This window comes from Aythya ferina (genome assembly GCF_964211825.1).
Source record: "Aythya ferina genome assembly, chromosome: 17".
Lineage (NCBI taxonomy): Eukaryota > Metazoa > Chordata > Aves > Anseriformes > Anatidae > Aythya > Aythya ferina.
In genome coordinates, this window is record NC_140316.1 from 5,413,196 (window position 1) to 5,430,064 (window position 16,869).

The following is a 16,869-nucleotide window of genomic DNA, read 5'->3' on the forward strand; positions in this document are numbered from 1 at the left end:
GGGAGCGGAGCGGAGCGGAGAGGTCCCGGTCCCGGTCCCGGTGTCCGGCGTCTCTGCAAGCCGGTGCCACAAACCGGGAGCCGGCACCGCGGCGACACCGCGGGGGAGCTGGGCTGAGGAGCCGCGGGGAGTGCGGGATTCGTTGTGAGAGGGCAGAGAGGGGACAGCCGGGGCTGCCGGCAGGTGAGGGAAGCCCGCAGCTCCCGCAGCTCCCCGGGAAAACGCGGATTTTCTGCCGTGGGGTTTGGGACCGTTATCGACGAGCACTGCTGTTACTCTTGCAGCCAACATCGTTATTATTCCGACTACGGCGCCTGTTAGGATTATTTTGCAACTGCCGCTTGAACTGTAAGAACCGAAATTAACGAATGCATCTGACGGATCGAAAAATCAAACGTGTCGTTAACCAGCAGCCACCGAGAAAGACTGACAGAAGGGCAGAACGAGAGTAAGAAGAAGGAAACGAGAAAGAGATAAAGATACATAAAGATAGAAAAAGAAGGAAAGAGAGAGAAGAAGAAAAGAAATTGAAGAAATTGAAGAAATTGAAGAAGTAACAGAACAGAAGAAGGAAAGACAGGAATAAGAAAAAGAGAGAGAGAGAGAAAGAGAGAAAGAGAGAAAGAGAGAAAGAGAGAGAGAGAGAGAGAGAGAGAGAAAGAAAGAAAGAAAGAAAGAAAGAAAGAAAGAAAGAAAGAAAGAAAGAAAACAAACGAGAGAGGGAAAAAAAAAAAAAAAAAGGTGAGAAAGAAAGAGAAAGCAAAAAGAAAGCGAGAGCGCCCACGACGTCGGGGAGACCGCTAGGAGCAGACAGCAGGCGAGGGGAGGCGGCGAGCCGGGCTGGTGGCCCCGCAGCCCCGCTCGCCCCTGGCGCTCTCGGGGCCGCCGCCGCCGCTCGCCGCTGCCCCCGGGGCGCCCCCAGCCCGCTCCCCCCGGGGCGCGGCGCTGCCTGGGCTCGGCCCGGCCCCGCTGCCCCGCAGGTGCCACCTGAGGCCGAGCCGGGAGCGGGTCCTGCTCCGGCCTCCCCCGGGCGCCGCACGGGGCTGCTGCGGGAATCTGGGCCGGGACCCGGGCTGGGGAAGAAAGGCGGGAGGTGAGGGAATGGAGAGAAAGGGAGAGAAAGGGAGAGAAGGGGAGAGAGAGTAGAGAAAGAGAAGAGAAGAGAAGAGAAGAGAAGAGAAGAGAAGAGAAGAGAAGAGAAGAGAAGAGAAGAGAAGAGAAGAGAAGAGAAGAGAAGAGAAGAGAAGAGAAGAGAAGAGAAGAGAAGAGAAGAGAAGAGAAGAGAAGAGAAGAGAAGAGGAACAGAAAGAGTAAAGAAAATAGCAAAGAAAATGAAAAGAAAAAGAAAATGAAAACGAAAAAGAAAAGAAACAAACAAAAAGAAAAAAAAGAGCAGAAAAAAAGGAAACAAAAAAAAGGAGAAACAAAAAAGAAAAGAGAATCAGAAAAAAAAAAGAAACAGAAAAGAGAAAGAAAAGAAAGGAAAAGGGAAAAAAAAGAAAGGAAAGGAAAGGAAAGGAAAGGAAAGGAAAGGAAAGGAAAGGAAAGGAAAGGAAAGGAAAGGAAAGGAAAGGAAAGGAAAGGAAAGGAAAGGAAAGGAAAGGAAAGGAAAGGAAAGGAAAGGAAAGGAAAGGAAAGGAAAGGAAAGGAAAGGAAAGGAGAAGAAAAGAAAAGAGAAGAAAAGAAAAGAGAAGAAAAGAGAAGAAAAGAAAAGAAAAAAGAAAAGAAAGAAAAGAAAAGAAAAGAAAAGAAAAGAAAAGAAAAGAAAAGAAAAGAAAAGAAAAGAAAAGAAAAGAAAAGAAAAGAAAAGAAAAGAAAAGAAAAGAAAAGAAGACAGAAGGAAAGAAAGCAAATAGGAAAGAGAGGCAAACCAAGAAAATTGATTGTGAAAAAGAACAAAAACGAAAGAAAAAGAAAAAAGAGAGAGAAGCCCCGAAGAAGAAGGAATTCAAGAACAAAAAATTGTTGTTACAACCAGCACAGTCCTCCCGAACAGCCGCGGCTTTCTCGCAGACAGGCGGTGATGCGCCCGGGGAAGCCGGGACTCCGGCGGCTCCACGGGCTGCCTGACCCCACGGCCGGGCACGGGGCAGCCCTCGTGGGGTCCGTGGGGCCGGGGAGTGGGGCTTGGCTCCCGCACCCCACACCCCCGCACCCCCCGCCAGCTCCCTCTTGCCAGCCTTGGCTCCACGTTATTTGCTATGGGGATTTTGGGCTGGTTTTATGGGGTCACTTGCCTGTAGATCCCAACAGAGAGATCACGCACAGTGAAATTCTCAGAAATAAAGCTGTCAGCCACCCACCGCCGGCATGCAGCCGGTGGGGTTTCTCCCCTTCTTTTTCCCTTTTTCCTTCTTTTTTCCCTTTTTTTTTTTTTTTTTTTTTTTTTTTTTTCCCTCTGACAAGAGCCTGTGTTTCCCCAGTGCAAGGTCTGTACCTTCCTGCAGTGTGGCTGCCCTGCGTGCTCACAGGTTGGGACCACGAAGTTTGCAGGACCCTGCTTGGCCCCTGAGCTCCCCGGGGAGCCTGGGGCCGGCCTGGCCAAGGGCCCTGCCATTTGGGGTTACCCCAGCTCGTCTGGTCGTGAGCACACCGGGACTCATCCCACAGCTGTGCAGGGGGTGACAGAGCCCTCAAGGGCAAAGTGGCCCTGCTCGGAGCTGGAAAATGATCGGGGTGAGACGGGATGCGGGGAGGGAGCTGGAGCTCGGAGGGGCAGTGTTAATTAGCAGCCCAGCGCCCGCTGTTCTGTCCTGCCCCCGCTCCAGCCGTGGCCCCCACGAGCCCCTTTCCTTGGTGAGAGCCCATCAGCAGCCCTGCACGCTCCCAGTGCACAGGCAGGCTCCCTCGGCAGCCCACAAAAAAAGGTATAAACGTGTCCTAATGGCGATCAGGGGCTCGTAAAGAAAATAAAACAAGATGTCTGCGTAGTCGGGTGCCGCATGGGACAGGCTGCCCCTCCGGCTTCCCCCAGCTCCTGCCCCGCTCCTTGCAGCCCCTCTGTGTGCTGTTCTTGAATGCTGTCAGAGAGCTCTGATCAGGGGTGCTGCTGTGCTGTGCTCTGTAGGGAATGAATTTGTGCCTGTCCCCTCTAGCCTGGCCCTTTCCCTGCTCGCACCCCAGCCCCGTGAGCGGGGGGAAGCTCCTGCCTGGTTTCCTGCACGCCCCAAGCACAGAACTGGGGCCACAGCCGCGGGGAAATGAGGCGCTTTTAGTTTGAAGGAAGGATCCCCCTCGCCGGTACTGAGGTGCCAAAACTGGTTCAGTTGAAGCGTATTTCCTTATTGCAGTGCAAGTTTGGGGCAGAGCAGCGGGGAGCCCCTCCTGTGCTCTGCGGGGCAGGACAGCACTGCTGTGCTGCAGCCGAGGAAAAGCGGCGACTGCAGCGCTCCTCTCCAGGTGCCCCCTGGGGGGGCAGAGCTGTTTTCAAGCCCTCCACTCGTGAGCGAGTCACTGGAGAGAAAGGGCAGCGTTTCTCCGTGACTCAGTGGTGGTTGTTGCACCGAAGGTTTATATTCGCTCAGCCCTGAGCAGCATCCTGTGCAGACATTTATTTTGGCTAAAGCCGGCCCGGTTTGCATTTGGATGCAGTCGCTGAGGCTTGACCCACGCGAGGCTGTGTGGTGCAGCCGTGCTGGCCACACAGGTTGGCTGCCTGCTGGTTTGCTTCCAAGCAGAGGGGCCCGGACGGAGCCATCCTGCGCGGGGCAGCGGGCAGGCAGGCACAGTCCTCGTGCGCAGTGGAACCCGGCCACCACCCGGAGACGCGGTGTCCCCAGAGCTCCCCGCCTGCAGCTGCTGCAGACTGTCCCGTAAGGGCTCTTTCCTTGCAGGGACTTCCCCCCTTCTCTGTTGGGATACCCGATATTCCTCGCTGTCCCACCTTGTTCCCTGTCACGGCAAAGAGCAGATCATCGCCACTTGTTCTGCAGCTCACATGTTTTCACGGGGATTTGGTGCAGCAGATGATGCTATATATTAATTACCGACATAACACACTGTGCCAGCACAAACAAATTAACACAAACAATAATCTGCAGGGCTCAGCGTCCTAACGGGAAGCTGCACAACCTACAGGGCTCCCGCTGGGATAATTCTTCTCCCCACGTTGCTGGGTATTTCACTGGACACGTTGCAAACTTGACCCAAGCACCATAAGGAACGGATGCTTCAGCCAACGTCAGCTGCTTCTTCGAATCCAATCCAGCATAAAAACTGACTAACTCCATCCCAGAGATTTTTCTTCTTGCGTCAATGCTGGAGCTGTACCCTCTGGAACGCATCCAGCCGAGAGGCACCCGGGCTCTGCGCTGTCACTGAGGGCGGCTTGTGCATGTTAACAGCATGCAGGAGAGTGCAGCCTCTGGGAGCATGGACCAGACCTGAAAATAAGCCTGGGATGCTTCCCAGAGCCCAGATTTGTCTTCATAAAGGCAGCGTGGCTTCTACCAGCTTGCTCCACTCCTTCTCCTTCTCCTTCTCCTTCTCCTTCTCCTTCTCCTTCTCCTTCTCCTTCTCCTTCTCCTTCTCCTTCTCCTTCTCCTTCTCCTTCTCCTTCTCCTTCTCCTTCTCCTTCTCCTTCTCCTTCTCCTTCTCCTTCTCCTTCTCCTTCTCCTTCTCCTTCTCCTTCTCCTTCTCCTTCTCCTTCTCCTTCTCTTCTTTCTCCTCTTTCTCCTCCTCCTCCTCCTCCTACCTTTGCCCACCTATACATGTGCCCATCCTCAGAGGATTTTGTGACCCATTTTTGTGGGTCTCTCCCTTTTTCCCTTTCCCCAGTGGGACACTGCCCATTTTCGGAGCGTTGTGGTGGGGCACCTCACAGGGAGGACAGATGAGGCAGGGCCTTTCCCAGCTTGCCGACCCACACCACACAGCACAGCCGTCCCCAGACACAAGGCACGTGAGGATTTCGGGACATTGCTCTGGCTCCTGCCTCCACCACCCAGCAGCCCAGGAGGACGCAGCCCTGCTGCGGGTGCTGGGGGCAGGCTGCCCACGCAGGGGACCGGCCGGCCGGGCGCTCAGCCCTGCCCGTGGGCAACACGTGGCCTTGCTCGTGCCCAGCTCCCTGCGTGTTCCTGCTGGCACAGTCCTGGACAGGGACCTGGCAGCCCGCAGCAGGCGCCGTATGGGCAGGAAGGGGCAGGGACCTCCTGAGATGCCGGGAAGGCCTCACAATGGGCTTTGTAATCGCTGCCCGAGCTCTGGTAAGGGCAATGCGTCTTACTGAGCTCCCTCAGCGCTGTGAAGCAGAGCAGAGCTGAGCAAGGCTCAGTGCTGCCAATCCGGCCTCAGCCGTGGCTCAGACAAGTTGGGTGTGGGCTGCCCAGGTCACTCGGCACTAATTTAAAGCCTTTTTCTAGCTGCATCTTGATGTGCTCAATGTAAGCAACAACGAAGACGTTTAGTCACCTTGAGAAGTCTGTTTGGCATTGAAAGAGATCCAGGATAATTTTGGCTTAGGCTTCTGTATAATTTATTTATTGTATTTTTAGGTTTTGTTGTATAAAATAACCCTGCACCATTTCTAGCTCTTCTCCAATGCCATCTTAGTTAACTCTTGTTCTTCCTACTCGTTACCTTGACTTCCCACTTTGTAGTTGAGATGCCAGCCTGGAACCGGTCAGGAATCACCATTCCCATGGATTTTCGTGTTTCTTGTGATTCTTTCAAATAACGCTTTTAAAGGAAAATGGTGATCGAATCCAACTTGTTCTCAACCAGGAGGAACATCCTCCTGCTTGTCCGGGACAGGTTACGGACGTGGAGGTGCGCAGTCAGGCTTCCCAGAGGTGAGAAGGAAAGCAGCCGCTTCCTTCCTCTCCAGTTTTGCAGGGGAAAACCTGGCGTTGGCGAAGCCAGAAGCGGGACCCCCATCACCCGAGGAAGGCAGATGTGTAGGGGAACCTGTAACCTGTGGGGCCCGAGCTGTGCGGCTGCCGGCCCCGTGGTGAGGGCTCCGTGCCTCCAGCAGCCGCCACGGGGAGCTCTGTGGGGCCATGGCCTGGGGATCGCCACCAGCCCTGCAAAAAATGCAAACCGAGTGGCACTGAGGGGTGGCTCGCTGTCAGGAACTGCCGATGCGGTGGCTGATCTTTTCCTTGCCAGCACAACTCGGCTCAGTCCTTCCTCTGCGGAATTTGCACAAGGACAGATTAAAGAAAGCCAATTTCCTTTCTCATCAAATCAATTCCTTCTGGGGCAAACAAAGCCACGAGAGCAGCGCTCTTGTCCTCCCGTGATCTTGTGGTTTGCTCTGGCTGGAAGAGGCAGCTTTGGAAAACCCGAGCCCGTTTCCTGCTCTGCGTGCTGCAGTGTATATCCTCGCTTCAGCCCTGGAAACGCTTTGATGGATATTATTAGGCCCGGAAAGCATTTGGAGCTCCTTTCTTCCGTACGAGCCGACCAAACTGCTACGGGATGAAAGAGGGGCAAATTGGAAGGGTCTGTGGGTGCTGTGGGCAGGCGGCGTTGTGCTGCTGCCTGCGATGGGGACCAGGGCTGGGTCACTGCTGGGCCGCAGGGGAGGCAGGGCAGCACTGCCACCAGCTGCCAGGAGGGGATGGCAGCTGCCAAAAGCCCCGCTCTGCTGCTGGCAGAGCCCGGGTGCTTTGAAACTGGGATGGAGTCAAACCCTGCCACCCCCAGGTTTCCACCCAGGTGCTGTTACAGCACCATGCCCCCCATGACTGGTTTTACCCAGTGACTTTGAGGCACGCTTGTGCTGGCTGCGGGCACAGGAAGGGACTCACCAGGCCAAGGCAGCGTGGCAGAGGGGAAGGCTGTGCTGCTTTGCCCTCGGGCTGTCTGCCCCTTGGTTTTGTTGTCCTCCAAGGCAGCTCCTGCCTTTCTGTCGCCCGCCAGCAGGACGGGCTGTGCTCGGTGCTGCCGGGCAGGTGGAGCAGGGGAGGCTGGAGAGGGGCAGCGTGTCACCAACTCGATGCCAGCACAGCCCAACCCCTGCTGCCTGCATCCAGCCCCAGGTGACGGACTGTGACCCCTTCTGAAATAAATATTCCAGGTCCAGCGAGTCCCATTCCTCCCCAGCCTGCTCACATCAGGTCCCAGGAGCGAGGCGACCCAGCCTGTAGCCCCTCTCAGAGCAGCCATTGCCCACCCTGAGGCCCCGTTCACACTCAGCCCCGCAGCCGTCGGGAGCAGGAGCCTCTCACCACTTTGAATGGAAAAGTGGCTAAAAGCAAAGCCAAGCAAAACCTTTCTGCAGCTTTGCTTTGCGCAGAGCTGGAGCTCTGATCAGTGCCTTGCCACTAACACAGTCAAGAAACGACCGTGCGGAAATCTTGGGGAGCGAACAGCGCTTGTGGTTGTTGGTGAAATCCCATATTAGTAGAAAGGTCTGGTAAGTGGAAGCAGGAGTCGCTCTGACTACAGCATCTGTTGGATGTGGAGAGTGGTTATGACTCTCTCCAAATACAATGCACATGTACTGGGGAAAATGACTGCTACAATAACAGGAATAAATCTTAATAGAGACTTGGGTGATAACAGACACCGTAGGGGAGTCATCGAAATGAAAAACACATGGCAGCGGCGCTGCCAGACCTGAATGGAAACCCCTTGGAAGGACCAGCAGACCCCGTACCTGGGAAGGGGAAATGTGCAGGGGAGAGCGACAGGGGAACGGGGCTGGGGTACAAACGAATCCTGTCGTCGTGCCCTGATGTGAAACTACAGCAGTGGGGTTTGGTGTCAGCCCTGCTGCCTGCTGCCCTCGTCCACAAGTCTGGGTCCAAACACCGCCCAGTTCACACGTACCCACTTCTCTGAGCTCACAGGGGCCATTTCTGACTGCTTTCAAACAAGACCTCAGCCTGGGCTGTTTGGCAGCTCAAGGTCCCATTTTCTCTGCCTTTAGGCAGCAAGCTGGGGCAAGGCTGGCAGAGGAGGAATCGTGGAAGAGCACACTCAGGGCCTAGGGAAGTTCAGGCACAGCCCTGGGCTGCAAGGGCAGGACGGATCTGTTTTCCTGCAGTCACAGGAGCTACAAACTGAGCCCAGACTTCATGGTATGGCAAAGAACAAGCAGACGGGAAGCGTGGCTGGAACTGACAGGTTTTTGGCAGGAAGCAGTGAGAGACAGGACAGAGCGACGTTAAATGAAATCGCACCTTCTCCCGAGCGCCGGGAAATGTCTTCAGCAGAGGAGAAACCACAGATCAGCCAGAGCGTGGAAACCCAGCTTCACTTTGCTCTCCCCGAGAGCAACCTGGTGGGTAATGATGGATAAACACGTGTGCTGCGGAAATACAGCCAGGTCAGCACGGGATGAGGGCATCGTTTCTCCCCTGGGTTTGCAGGGAGGAGCAGGAGGTGTGAAGGGCACCCCCAGGATCCCAGGGCAGGTCAAGCCTCTGCCAGTCAGACCCCGGACTCTGGGCCAGGAGCAGCCCGTGCTGCTCGGTTACCTGAGGGGTTTCCCACCACCACGGGGGCCAGCTGGAGCTCCTCAATCAGTTCAGAGTCTGGTCCTGCACCAAAGCCCGGCCGTGCCGACCCCTGTGGCCACACAATGTTGGGGCAGGGCCCAGGGACAGGGGTGGGTCTCAGGCAGGGACTGTCACCTCCTCGTTCCCTCTCAGAGGTGAATGTGCAGCCTCCAATCATCCCATCCAGCCCAAATGTGACAACTGGGGATCAAATGGTGGAAAATTCAAACCACAGCTGAGGAAGGGGCTTGTCCTGGTCAAGACACACGGCTTGCTAGCATGAGACAACCAGGGGCACCAGCAGTAAATAGAGATGTAACGGTAATGGAAACAAGGCTGCAGGGAGGGAGGGAGGATCACGGAGCAGACCCTAAGTGCCTAATGCCTCCAGGATGTCAGGCGCTTTGCCCCTTGTTGGCAGTATTTCAGTTGTATCCTAATTTGCAGCCTCTGGTTGGAGCAGGTGTCTGAGGACAGCACCCAGGGGACGGAGCGACTCTGGTGCTTGGCACAGCCCGGGCTGCACTGATGCCAGAGCTGGGCATGGCGCTGGGGGCACCACTCATCCACCCTGATCCAGGCCAGGTTTAATAACCCAGGCTGAAGTCTTGTTTGCTTACAGTCAGAAATCATCCCTGTGATCAGCAAGGAGGAGCCCGGAGCTTTGGGCTGGTCTGTTCCACCAGGAGAAGGACAGATCCTGCTCCAGCCTGGGACTCCTGCCCACGGCTGGGACAGTCGCTGGGACAAGCCTGGCGTGGTGCAGATGCCTGGTGTTGGCTCCATGTAATGTGCAGCAGGCAAAAGAGATCAAACAGCATCTTTACAGCAGCCCGGAACAGGAGTTTTGCTTTATCTTATTCTTAGTCACAATAAACAAGCCAATAAAATAGTAATAAGTGGTCACCGAAAATTATTCAAGAGTCAATAAAACAGAGGGAGAGCTTAACAAGGAGGAGTGAGTCGTTAACACTCCTCCTCTTCCCTGTCACAGAACACGGGCAGGGTTTTACAGGTGACGAGCGAATGCATCTGAAAACCCCCAAACCCCACCAGCAGCAGAGCCCCAGCTCCCGTTGCTGGCTGGGGACCCTCCCTGAGGCTGTGCCCCCCCGGCTGCAGGATGCGGCCGTGCCCGCGTTTCCCCTGCGGTGCCGCTGCCTCTCCCCGCACGGCCGCAGCTTCGTCGGGAGCCAGGCAGCAAAACCGCGGGCGCTGAGCTGAGCTCTCGCGCTGAGCAAACAAGCCTTCCGAAAGGTTTAGAGGACCACCTTCACGCGCAGAGTGACCCCCCGTGTTTAAACCAAACAATCTTGACCTCTCTATGAGTTGTAACCACATAAAAGCTCACCTTTTGGACTCTCCATTAGGTTTTATGATGTGCTTCCATATTTAAATGGACATGACTCACACCAGGGTTTCTGCCGTGCCTGTGAAAAGAAAGAAAAGATGAATGCCAGATGTTACGTATGACTTACTTCAGGGGGGAAAAAAAAAAGAAAGAAAAGTAAATTAAATGTTGGGCTGGGCTTTTGCAGATCTCCCCACTCAGGTGAGCATCAGGCTGCTGTTTGCGTTTGCTTTAAAAATGTCAAGATTTCCTCTGAGTGAACAACCTGATTGCTTCAATTACCCGCCTCCATCCCCACAGCCGCGGTGCTTTTGAGGGGAGGAGACATCAAGCCAAGGCTGTGCTGGTCCCACTCCCGAAAAGCACAGCCAGCACGGGAGCCCCAGGTGGGGCCCAGGACACCGCAGCTGGCCCAGGGCAGCGCAAGCCCCTGGGGCTCCTGGAGGAGGCAGAGCCCGGGCTCCCCTGGGCTGGGGGAGCGTTTTCCAGCCATGGTTTGTGGCTTCCCCAAATGCCAGGAAATTACTGATTTATTATTTTTTAACTCAAAATTACAATACAAAGACACCCTTCTCAGGGTATTTCCAATGTCAGTGCCACAGCCCCGGTGGGGACACACAGCCCCATGACACTGCTCATTTTTGGCACGGACAGGTCTCACTGGGCTCTGCAACATGAACTGGGACAGGCCCAGGTAGAACCAGTATGGCCCAGTGCCTTTACTGGGGCAGCTGAGCTCCTGGCTCCCTGCGAGCACGCAGCCCCCCCCCCAGCTCACCCTCCTCACCGGGGGGCTTCAGTCGTCTGTCAAAAGGCTGCTGGGCGCTGTCAGCACCTCCCTGTTTATTTGTGGAGAGGAAGGGAGCGGGGGGCAGCCCCGCTTTGGGGTGGTGCCATCCCTCACCCGGAAAACCTTGGGGAGGGCAGCGGGACGGCCGTGTGGTGGAGGAGCTGCAGGGGCAGGGGCTGAGCAGGCTGGGGAGGCACGGGCATTTCCCAGTGGTGGGCAGGGAACGGCACCCAGATGGTGGTAGGGGAGAGAGGGGGGTGTTTGAGGGGGGTGTTTGCTACCAGGGCCTCGCTTTAGGGCTGGGTCCAGAGCCTGGAGCCTTCTCTGGGCTTACTGAACTGTGTGCCGAGGACAACTTCAAGGTGTCTCTGCGGCAGACCTGGGGCAGTGAGGGATTTTTTCCCAGTGAGGTTGGATTGCTTATCCCAGAGCACGGTGCGGGACAGACAGACCTGTCAGGGTAAGGCACTGGGTGCAGCCTCGCAGCACGTTTTGTATGCGATGAGTGAAGCACCAGGAGGCTTCGCAAAGGTGTCTCAGAGTCCCCTAGGGGCGAGAGCGAAGCCAGAGCTCAGGTGCTGCCCCCACCGCTGGCACAGCACCAGGCAGGACCCAGCACTGGCAGGAGGCAGCCCAGAGCCCCAGGTCAGTAAAACATCACCACCACGAAGCTCTGCCCAGCCGCTCTGCTCCCTCCCTCCCCGTCTCTCCAGGTCTTCCCAGCCACCTGCCCAAGGTGCACGGTGTGAGCACACTGTGTCAGCCTGAACCATGCACACACCACCGGGCTGAACCAGGGCTCTTCTGCCATGCTCACGAAATCCAAATTGCTGGTTTTTGTCTAAAGCTTCAGTCTTGCGCTGGTAAGAAGCAGGCTGGGTTACTTGAAAACAACCCCTTTGTTTTACTGAGAGACTGCGGCTCCACTGGTGCCTTTTCTTTGCCTAGAAGCCATAAAGGTCTCATTGTGTGAACGTGAATCTTAGCTAAACAATCCCCTTTCTGGGGCAGCGAAGGCTTCTGAGAAGCCAGATTTAATTTCTACGCTCGGTAGCAGGGATGGAGGGGGGTGAGGAGTGGGGGGGGTTGTTCGGGGCCGTTTTTCAGGTTCCGGGCTTGTGCCAGCCCCTCCAGCCGCAGGGCGCTTTGCCAGCCAGGGAACCTGGGGGCAGAGACCGAGGTGGCCACGTCCCACGTGTGCTGTTGTGTGTGCAGAGGCAGTGCCTTCCCCGAGGGACCCACCCCGCATGTATCCCCTCCCTGTGAGCCCGGTGGCAGGGATTTTGGCTGCGCGTCGCAAGGAACAGGGCACCGGGTGCTGCAGCGACAGCCCCCATGGCAGCCTGCCCGCCCCCAGCTGGGAGTGATTGCCTTTTCCCTATCCATCCACCCATTTCATTTGACTCTCTCATTTCTGCACTGGGCACAGCCAAGGCTCAGCGACGCATGGGGACACACGGGTGCTGCCCCGTGGCCCGCCTGCTCCATGTGCATCAGCCTCCCCCCGCCACGTCCCTCCTCCAGCAGTACCATTTGCCGTATTCCTCCCTCGCCTCTGACTTTCGTCAGCGTTTTCCAGGCATTTCCCTGAGTCAGCCCCCACGTGGCCCTCCCCAGCCCCGAGGTGTCACAGCACCGGGCGGGCCGGGCGCTCCCCGCCAGCACCCGCTCTCGCCCCGAGCAAGCCAGGTGAGCGGCGTGGGCTCGAGGGTGCTCGGCCGTGCCGGCAGCTTGGCTCCCCCAAGAAAACCTTCGCCTGGCTCTGCCAGTAAAAGGAAGAGGCAGCTCCACTGCTCGCTGGTTGCCTGTCCCTCCTGGCAGTGCAGGTGCTGCCCCCCACTCCTTTCTAGTAGCATCGTTTCTTGCCCCATGGGGAGAGCAGGAGGGGGCCAGCACCAAGCCCTGCGTAACCGGCTCACAGCCCTCAGCATACTCCGGGTCTAGCGCCAGAAGTAACGCCAGAGGAACCAGCCTTCAGGTGCTGCCTGCCCTACTGGCCACACACCCGGACCACGACCCACGCACCTGGAGCGCTGCGGGGCAGTGGTGCCAAGGGGTGGATACCTGCAGCGAGCATCTGCAGGGCAGACCCCAGAGCACGCAGGGGAGGTAGGCATCGTGCCTTGTCCCCACCATAAACCAGCTGGGATGCATTTCGGGTTGTTTAAAAAAGGGTCACTCTAAAACCAGCAGGGATAAGCAGGTGAGCAACCCCCAGGCTCATGCCGTGCATTGGTCCTTCCCTGCGCTGGGTGCCGCACACGCGGAGCACGAAGCTCGGCTTTGCCCATGCTGAGGTCACGAGCACCAGATCCTGCCCATCGCAGCTCTCCCGGCACAGCTCTGTAACAGCCCCAAAACACAACCAGCTATTCGTGCTCAGCCCTTGTCGGGAGGCTCCTCTGGGGAGGACCCGATGCTCCGCATGGCCGCTGCTCCCCGCAGCTGGCCGGGGACCGGCACGTCGACATGAAAGGGGTCCTGTGCTCCCCACCGGGGCGGGCTCTGCTGCTGCAGACAGATGAGGCTGAAACTCCACACTAAGCGTGTGTAAGGACATTAAGCTGTTGGAACTAAAGGATAATTTGAAAAGTATTTTTCTTAATACTGGCATTAGGTTTCCCTAGCTTGCAGTTGGTAAAGAGAAAAAGAATGTCCTTACTAAGGGAAAGCGAGTGAAAGCCGAACCGGGGAGGAATTAGGGGGTGGTGGGTGCTCGGAGCCAGGTCCCCTTGCTTGCTCAGGGCTCCGACCACGCGTGGGGCGAGAGCAAGGCTGTTCCCAGCCCAGGCCCTGCTGAAACGCCCTGGGGGCCACTGCTTGTTTCTCACTGCCAAACTGCAGCATGGGGAGAGGGGAGCAGCACGGCCACACACCCACATCCACGCCGTGTCCTGCCCGCACCGAGCACGGGGCTCGATGCCTGTCACAGCCCTGGAAACGCTCGGGTTAGGCAAAGCTCTTTGCCAGCGGTGATGAGCTGGAAGGTTTCCATCTCCACGTCCCACAGAAAGCCCCCTAGGTACCGACTGAGCACTGCGAGGTCCTTACCCAGCTGCTGAGTGAGCCGGGCATGAACAGGGAGCACAAAGTGCTCTGCGACTTCTGGTTCCCTTCACATTTTGGGGCCTCGCTCCTTGGCTGGGGCAAATCAGTGCCGATTCAGTGCAATAAGGGGTTAGATGTGTCGGTTCTCAGCACATTCCCACCCCTGGACCCCACGGGGATGGCAGCGCAGCCTCTCCCCTGCCTCTCTGCTTTCCCACCTCCGTCCCATCAAAGGCCCTGGGGCTGTGGGCTCTGCGCTTGCCTCTGCTTCTGCTCGATGCCTCTGCCACCATGGGCCAGGGCAGGACGCAGGGCCCGATGCTGCGCCCGCGCTGCTGAGTGCAGGAAGCTGATAAGTCGGAGGCTCGGGGAGCACGGCGAGGCGCTGCGCCGCCCGCGGGGCATCAGAGGAGCCCACGGCCCTCATAGAGGAATTCCTGTGCCCTTGCAGAATGCCCGTGTGAACGGAGGCAGGAAAATTAGCTGCAATATGGCTTTTTGTGATCGCAGAGAAATTGCGAAAGGAAGGAAAATAAAAAAAGGTTCCGTTTTCCTCTCGCTCCCCTTCCCCGCGATGCTGGAAAGGCTCAGGAAGTGCCCGGCCATCAGGAACAATGTGCAAAAAAGCCAGCACCGCTTTCCCTGGTGAACCTGGCGGGGTCCCAAGCAAGGACCGCAACACCCGGCGGGAGCAGGGCTCCCCGTGCCCCTCGTGGGTGAACGAGGGCTGGGCTTCCCCTGGCTTTTTCATCCTCTTCCGCTGCCAAACCCCGCTGCCGTGCCCCTGGTGCGATGAGCCTGGGGAGAGGGTGGGGAGGCCAGCAGGGAGGTCTCACCCTGGCTCTTTTACCAGCCGTCTCCCCCAAAACTGCTTTTTGACTGAGCATCGGGGCTGCCCCAAAGCTGCCTCATTCTGACCCACTCGTGCCCCCACAGACACTGTGGCTGTGACAACGGGGGAGGAGGAAGGGTAGGGCCCAATTCCCAGGGTCACACCCAGTGCATCGCTCACTCCGGGGTGAGGATTGCTCTGTGGGCAGGACGGGGCCCCCACGTCCCCACTTTGGGTCAAGGCTGCCAGCCAGAGCCTGCCCCACAGCCTGGTATCCTCCAATGCCTCGCACATCCCCTGTGCTCGTGCACAAATGCTGTGCTTCCCCAAATAGCTGCTTTTCTGGGAATGTCCCGTGGCCCCACGAAGGCTCGGCTGGTTGGCATCGGATGACCGAAGCTGTTGCGTGCTCCCATTGTTCCCCAAGGCGGTTATTAATAGAGCACCATAATAATAGGGGATATTTATAAAACACCTCCATGCCTGGGAATCCAGAGCAATCTGCAAACCTAGGCAGGTCCCTCTGCCAGCCACGAGCGGCTCTGGCGATTGCCACCAAGGGAAAACGACCCCTGTACCTCATCGAATGGTATGGGAAACGTGCGGGCTGGAGGGGCACTGCAAAGGGCTGCTACAAGGCGTGGGCACTGGCACCGTGCTGCTGTGAGGGCGCAGGGCAGGGACAACCCCGTCCTGGCCACTTCCCTGCCAGCAGGGTGCAACAGGGCTGGGGAAGCCATAAATGCTGTTCTCCAGCTTGGGAAGAGCGTTCCCACTTTGGCTTAGCTTTACAGATGGGAGCAATGAAGCCAGGTGCAGGTCTCCGAGCGGTGCCAGCCCCGCTGTGCCCCGTGGGCCAGGGCTGGGCTCGGTGCCGGGAGGTGCCGTGCAGGTGAGCGGGTGCCAGCCACGGTGGGACGGGACGGGGCGGGAAGGCGCAGAGCCCGGCTGTTGCCCCGTACCAGCAGCATCACAAAACCCAAACAAATCCGGTCCTCCCCCCAGCCTTGCTTGAGGAATTAGAGAAATGAGGCCATTTATGTCTTCACACGGGCGACTGAGCCTGGCAATGACCTTTGGTCACTACGGAGCGGGGCTGGATTTGAAATGTGAACTAGAGAGCAGGAGGTGAAAACCTCTGTATCCCATTACAAATCCCTGGGGATGCCCAGGGCTTGTCAAGTCGTGGTGCTTTGCTGCTTATTTATTACTGTTTGTCCACCACCGGAGCCATCGCCAGGGCTCGCGTTACTGCCCGGCCAGTGGCCAGCTGCTCAGCGGCCTCGGGGCCGGCCCCGCTCCCACGGGGCTGGAGGCCAGAGCCCGGGGCTGGGGTGGCCGCGGTGCCGCTCCCTGCTGGCCCTGCCCCGGCAGCAGGCAGGGTCCCCGGGCTGGTGAGAGCCGTGAGCGCTGCCCCTGGGATGTGCCGGGCAGGTGAGCTGCAGCAGGAACTGGATTCATGCTTTAGGGTAATGAAGCACATGGCCCTGCACAACAGGGATTGAGACAGCACAGCCCTGAGCTACGTTATGGTGAAGTTACCAGATTGAGATGCAGACTTGTGTACTGGCACATGCACAGGCAGGTAACACCTCTCAGTACCGGTGCTAGTGGCCGTGCTGGTCCCGGTGCCAGCATCAGCTCCCAGTGTGGGGTTGGACCCTTCTGCAGCAAGGGGCCAAGGCAAGCCCGGGGCAGCCCAGGGCAGGAGCCCTGGAGCAGTTTTGCTGGATCTGCCCTCTGGACACAGGGGCAGGTTCCCGTACCCGAACAATGGGGTTTGCAAGAAGATGTTTTATACAAGAAGTTTTAGCACCCCTGTGTGGCATCACTCTGCTATGTGTGAGCCGAGCAGCACACAGAAAATCTGCCTGGAGCTTCGTGGACTCAGCAGCAGCCTGAGTGTGCTGATGGAAATGTGAGTCTGCCGGGAGGCCGAGCCCTAGCGACTTCCCCATTAACAGCCCAGCCTCCAGGGAAAGCTGCAAACCCTCCTCACGGCAGGGACAGACACCATGGGGCTCGCGGAGGCAGAGCTTACACGTACAGGAAGGTCTTTTGGAACAGCAGAGAAAAGCGTGCAGAGAGCTGGGAGTGATAAACTCACATGGGTGGCTGTGTCTGGCTGTGACACGACATGCTTCATAGCAGAAGTGATGATAATTCAATTGCTTACAGCATGGGACAGCTGACAGGTTACCGAAGCTGCTGAAAGTCAGCAGAGCTGCATCGATTTCCACGCAGACTCGGGGGCTCTGCTTGTTACACCTGCTGGGTTACCTCCTACAGGGCTGCAGCGGCTCAGGAGGAGCAGTCCCATTTTCAGGGGGGAGAAAGCACTTCAGTGCCTGTCCAAGAGTACCCACAGGTTTGCCATCTGGAGGTATTCAGACTCTGGTCA

General features: G+C 57.3%; 1 protein-coding gene across 1 annotated transcript in view; it reads right to left on the bottom strand.

The window, feature by feature from the left end:
- TBX1 (T-box transcription factor 1) overlaps positions 1-16,869 on the bottom strand; it is a gene marked incomplete at its 5' end in the record, with an annotated part of 143,915 nt that overhangs the window by 13,975 nt on the left and 113,071 nt on the right. Inside the window, one exon of the mRNA XM_084538988.1 lies at positions 9,799-9,877. Within this exon, the coding sequence (XP_084395114.1) occupies positions 9,799-9,814 (16 nt within the window). The remainder of the gene's footprint in view (positions 1-9,798; positions 9,878-16,869) is intronic.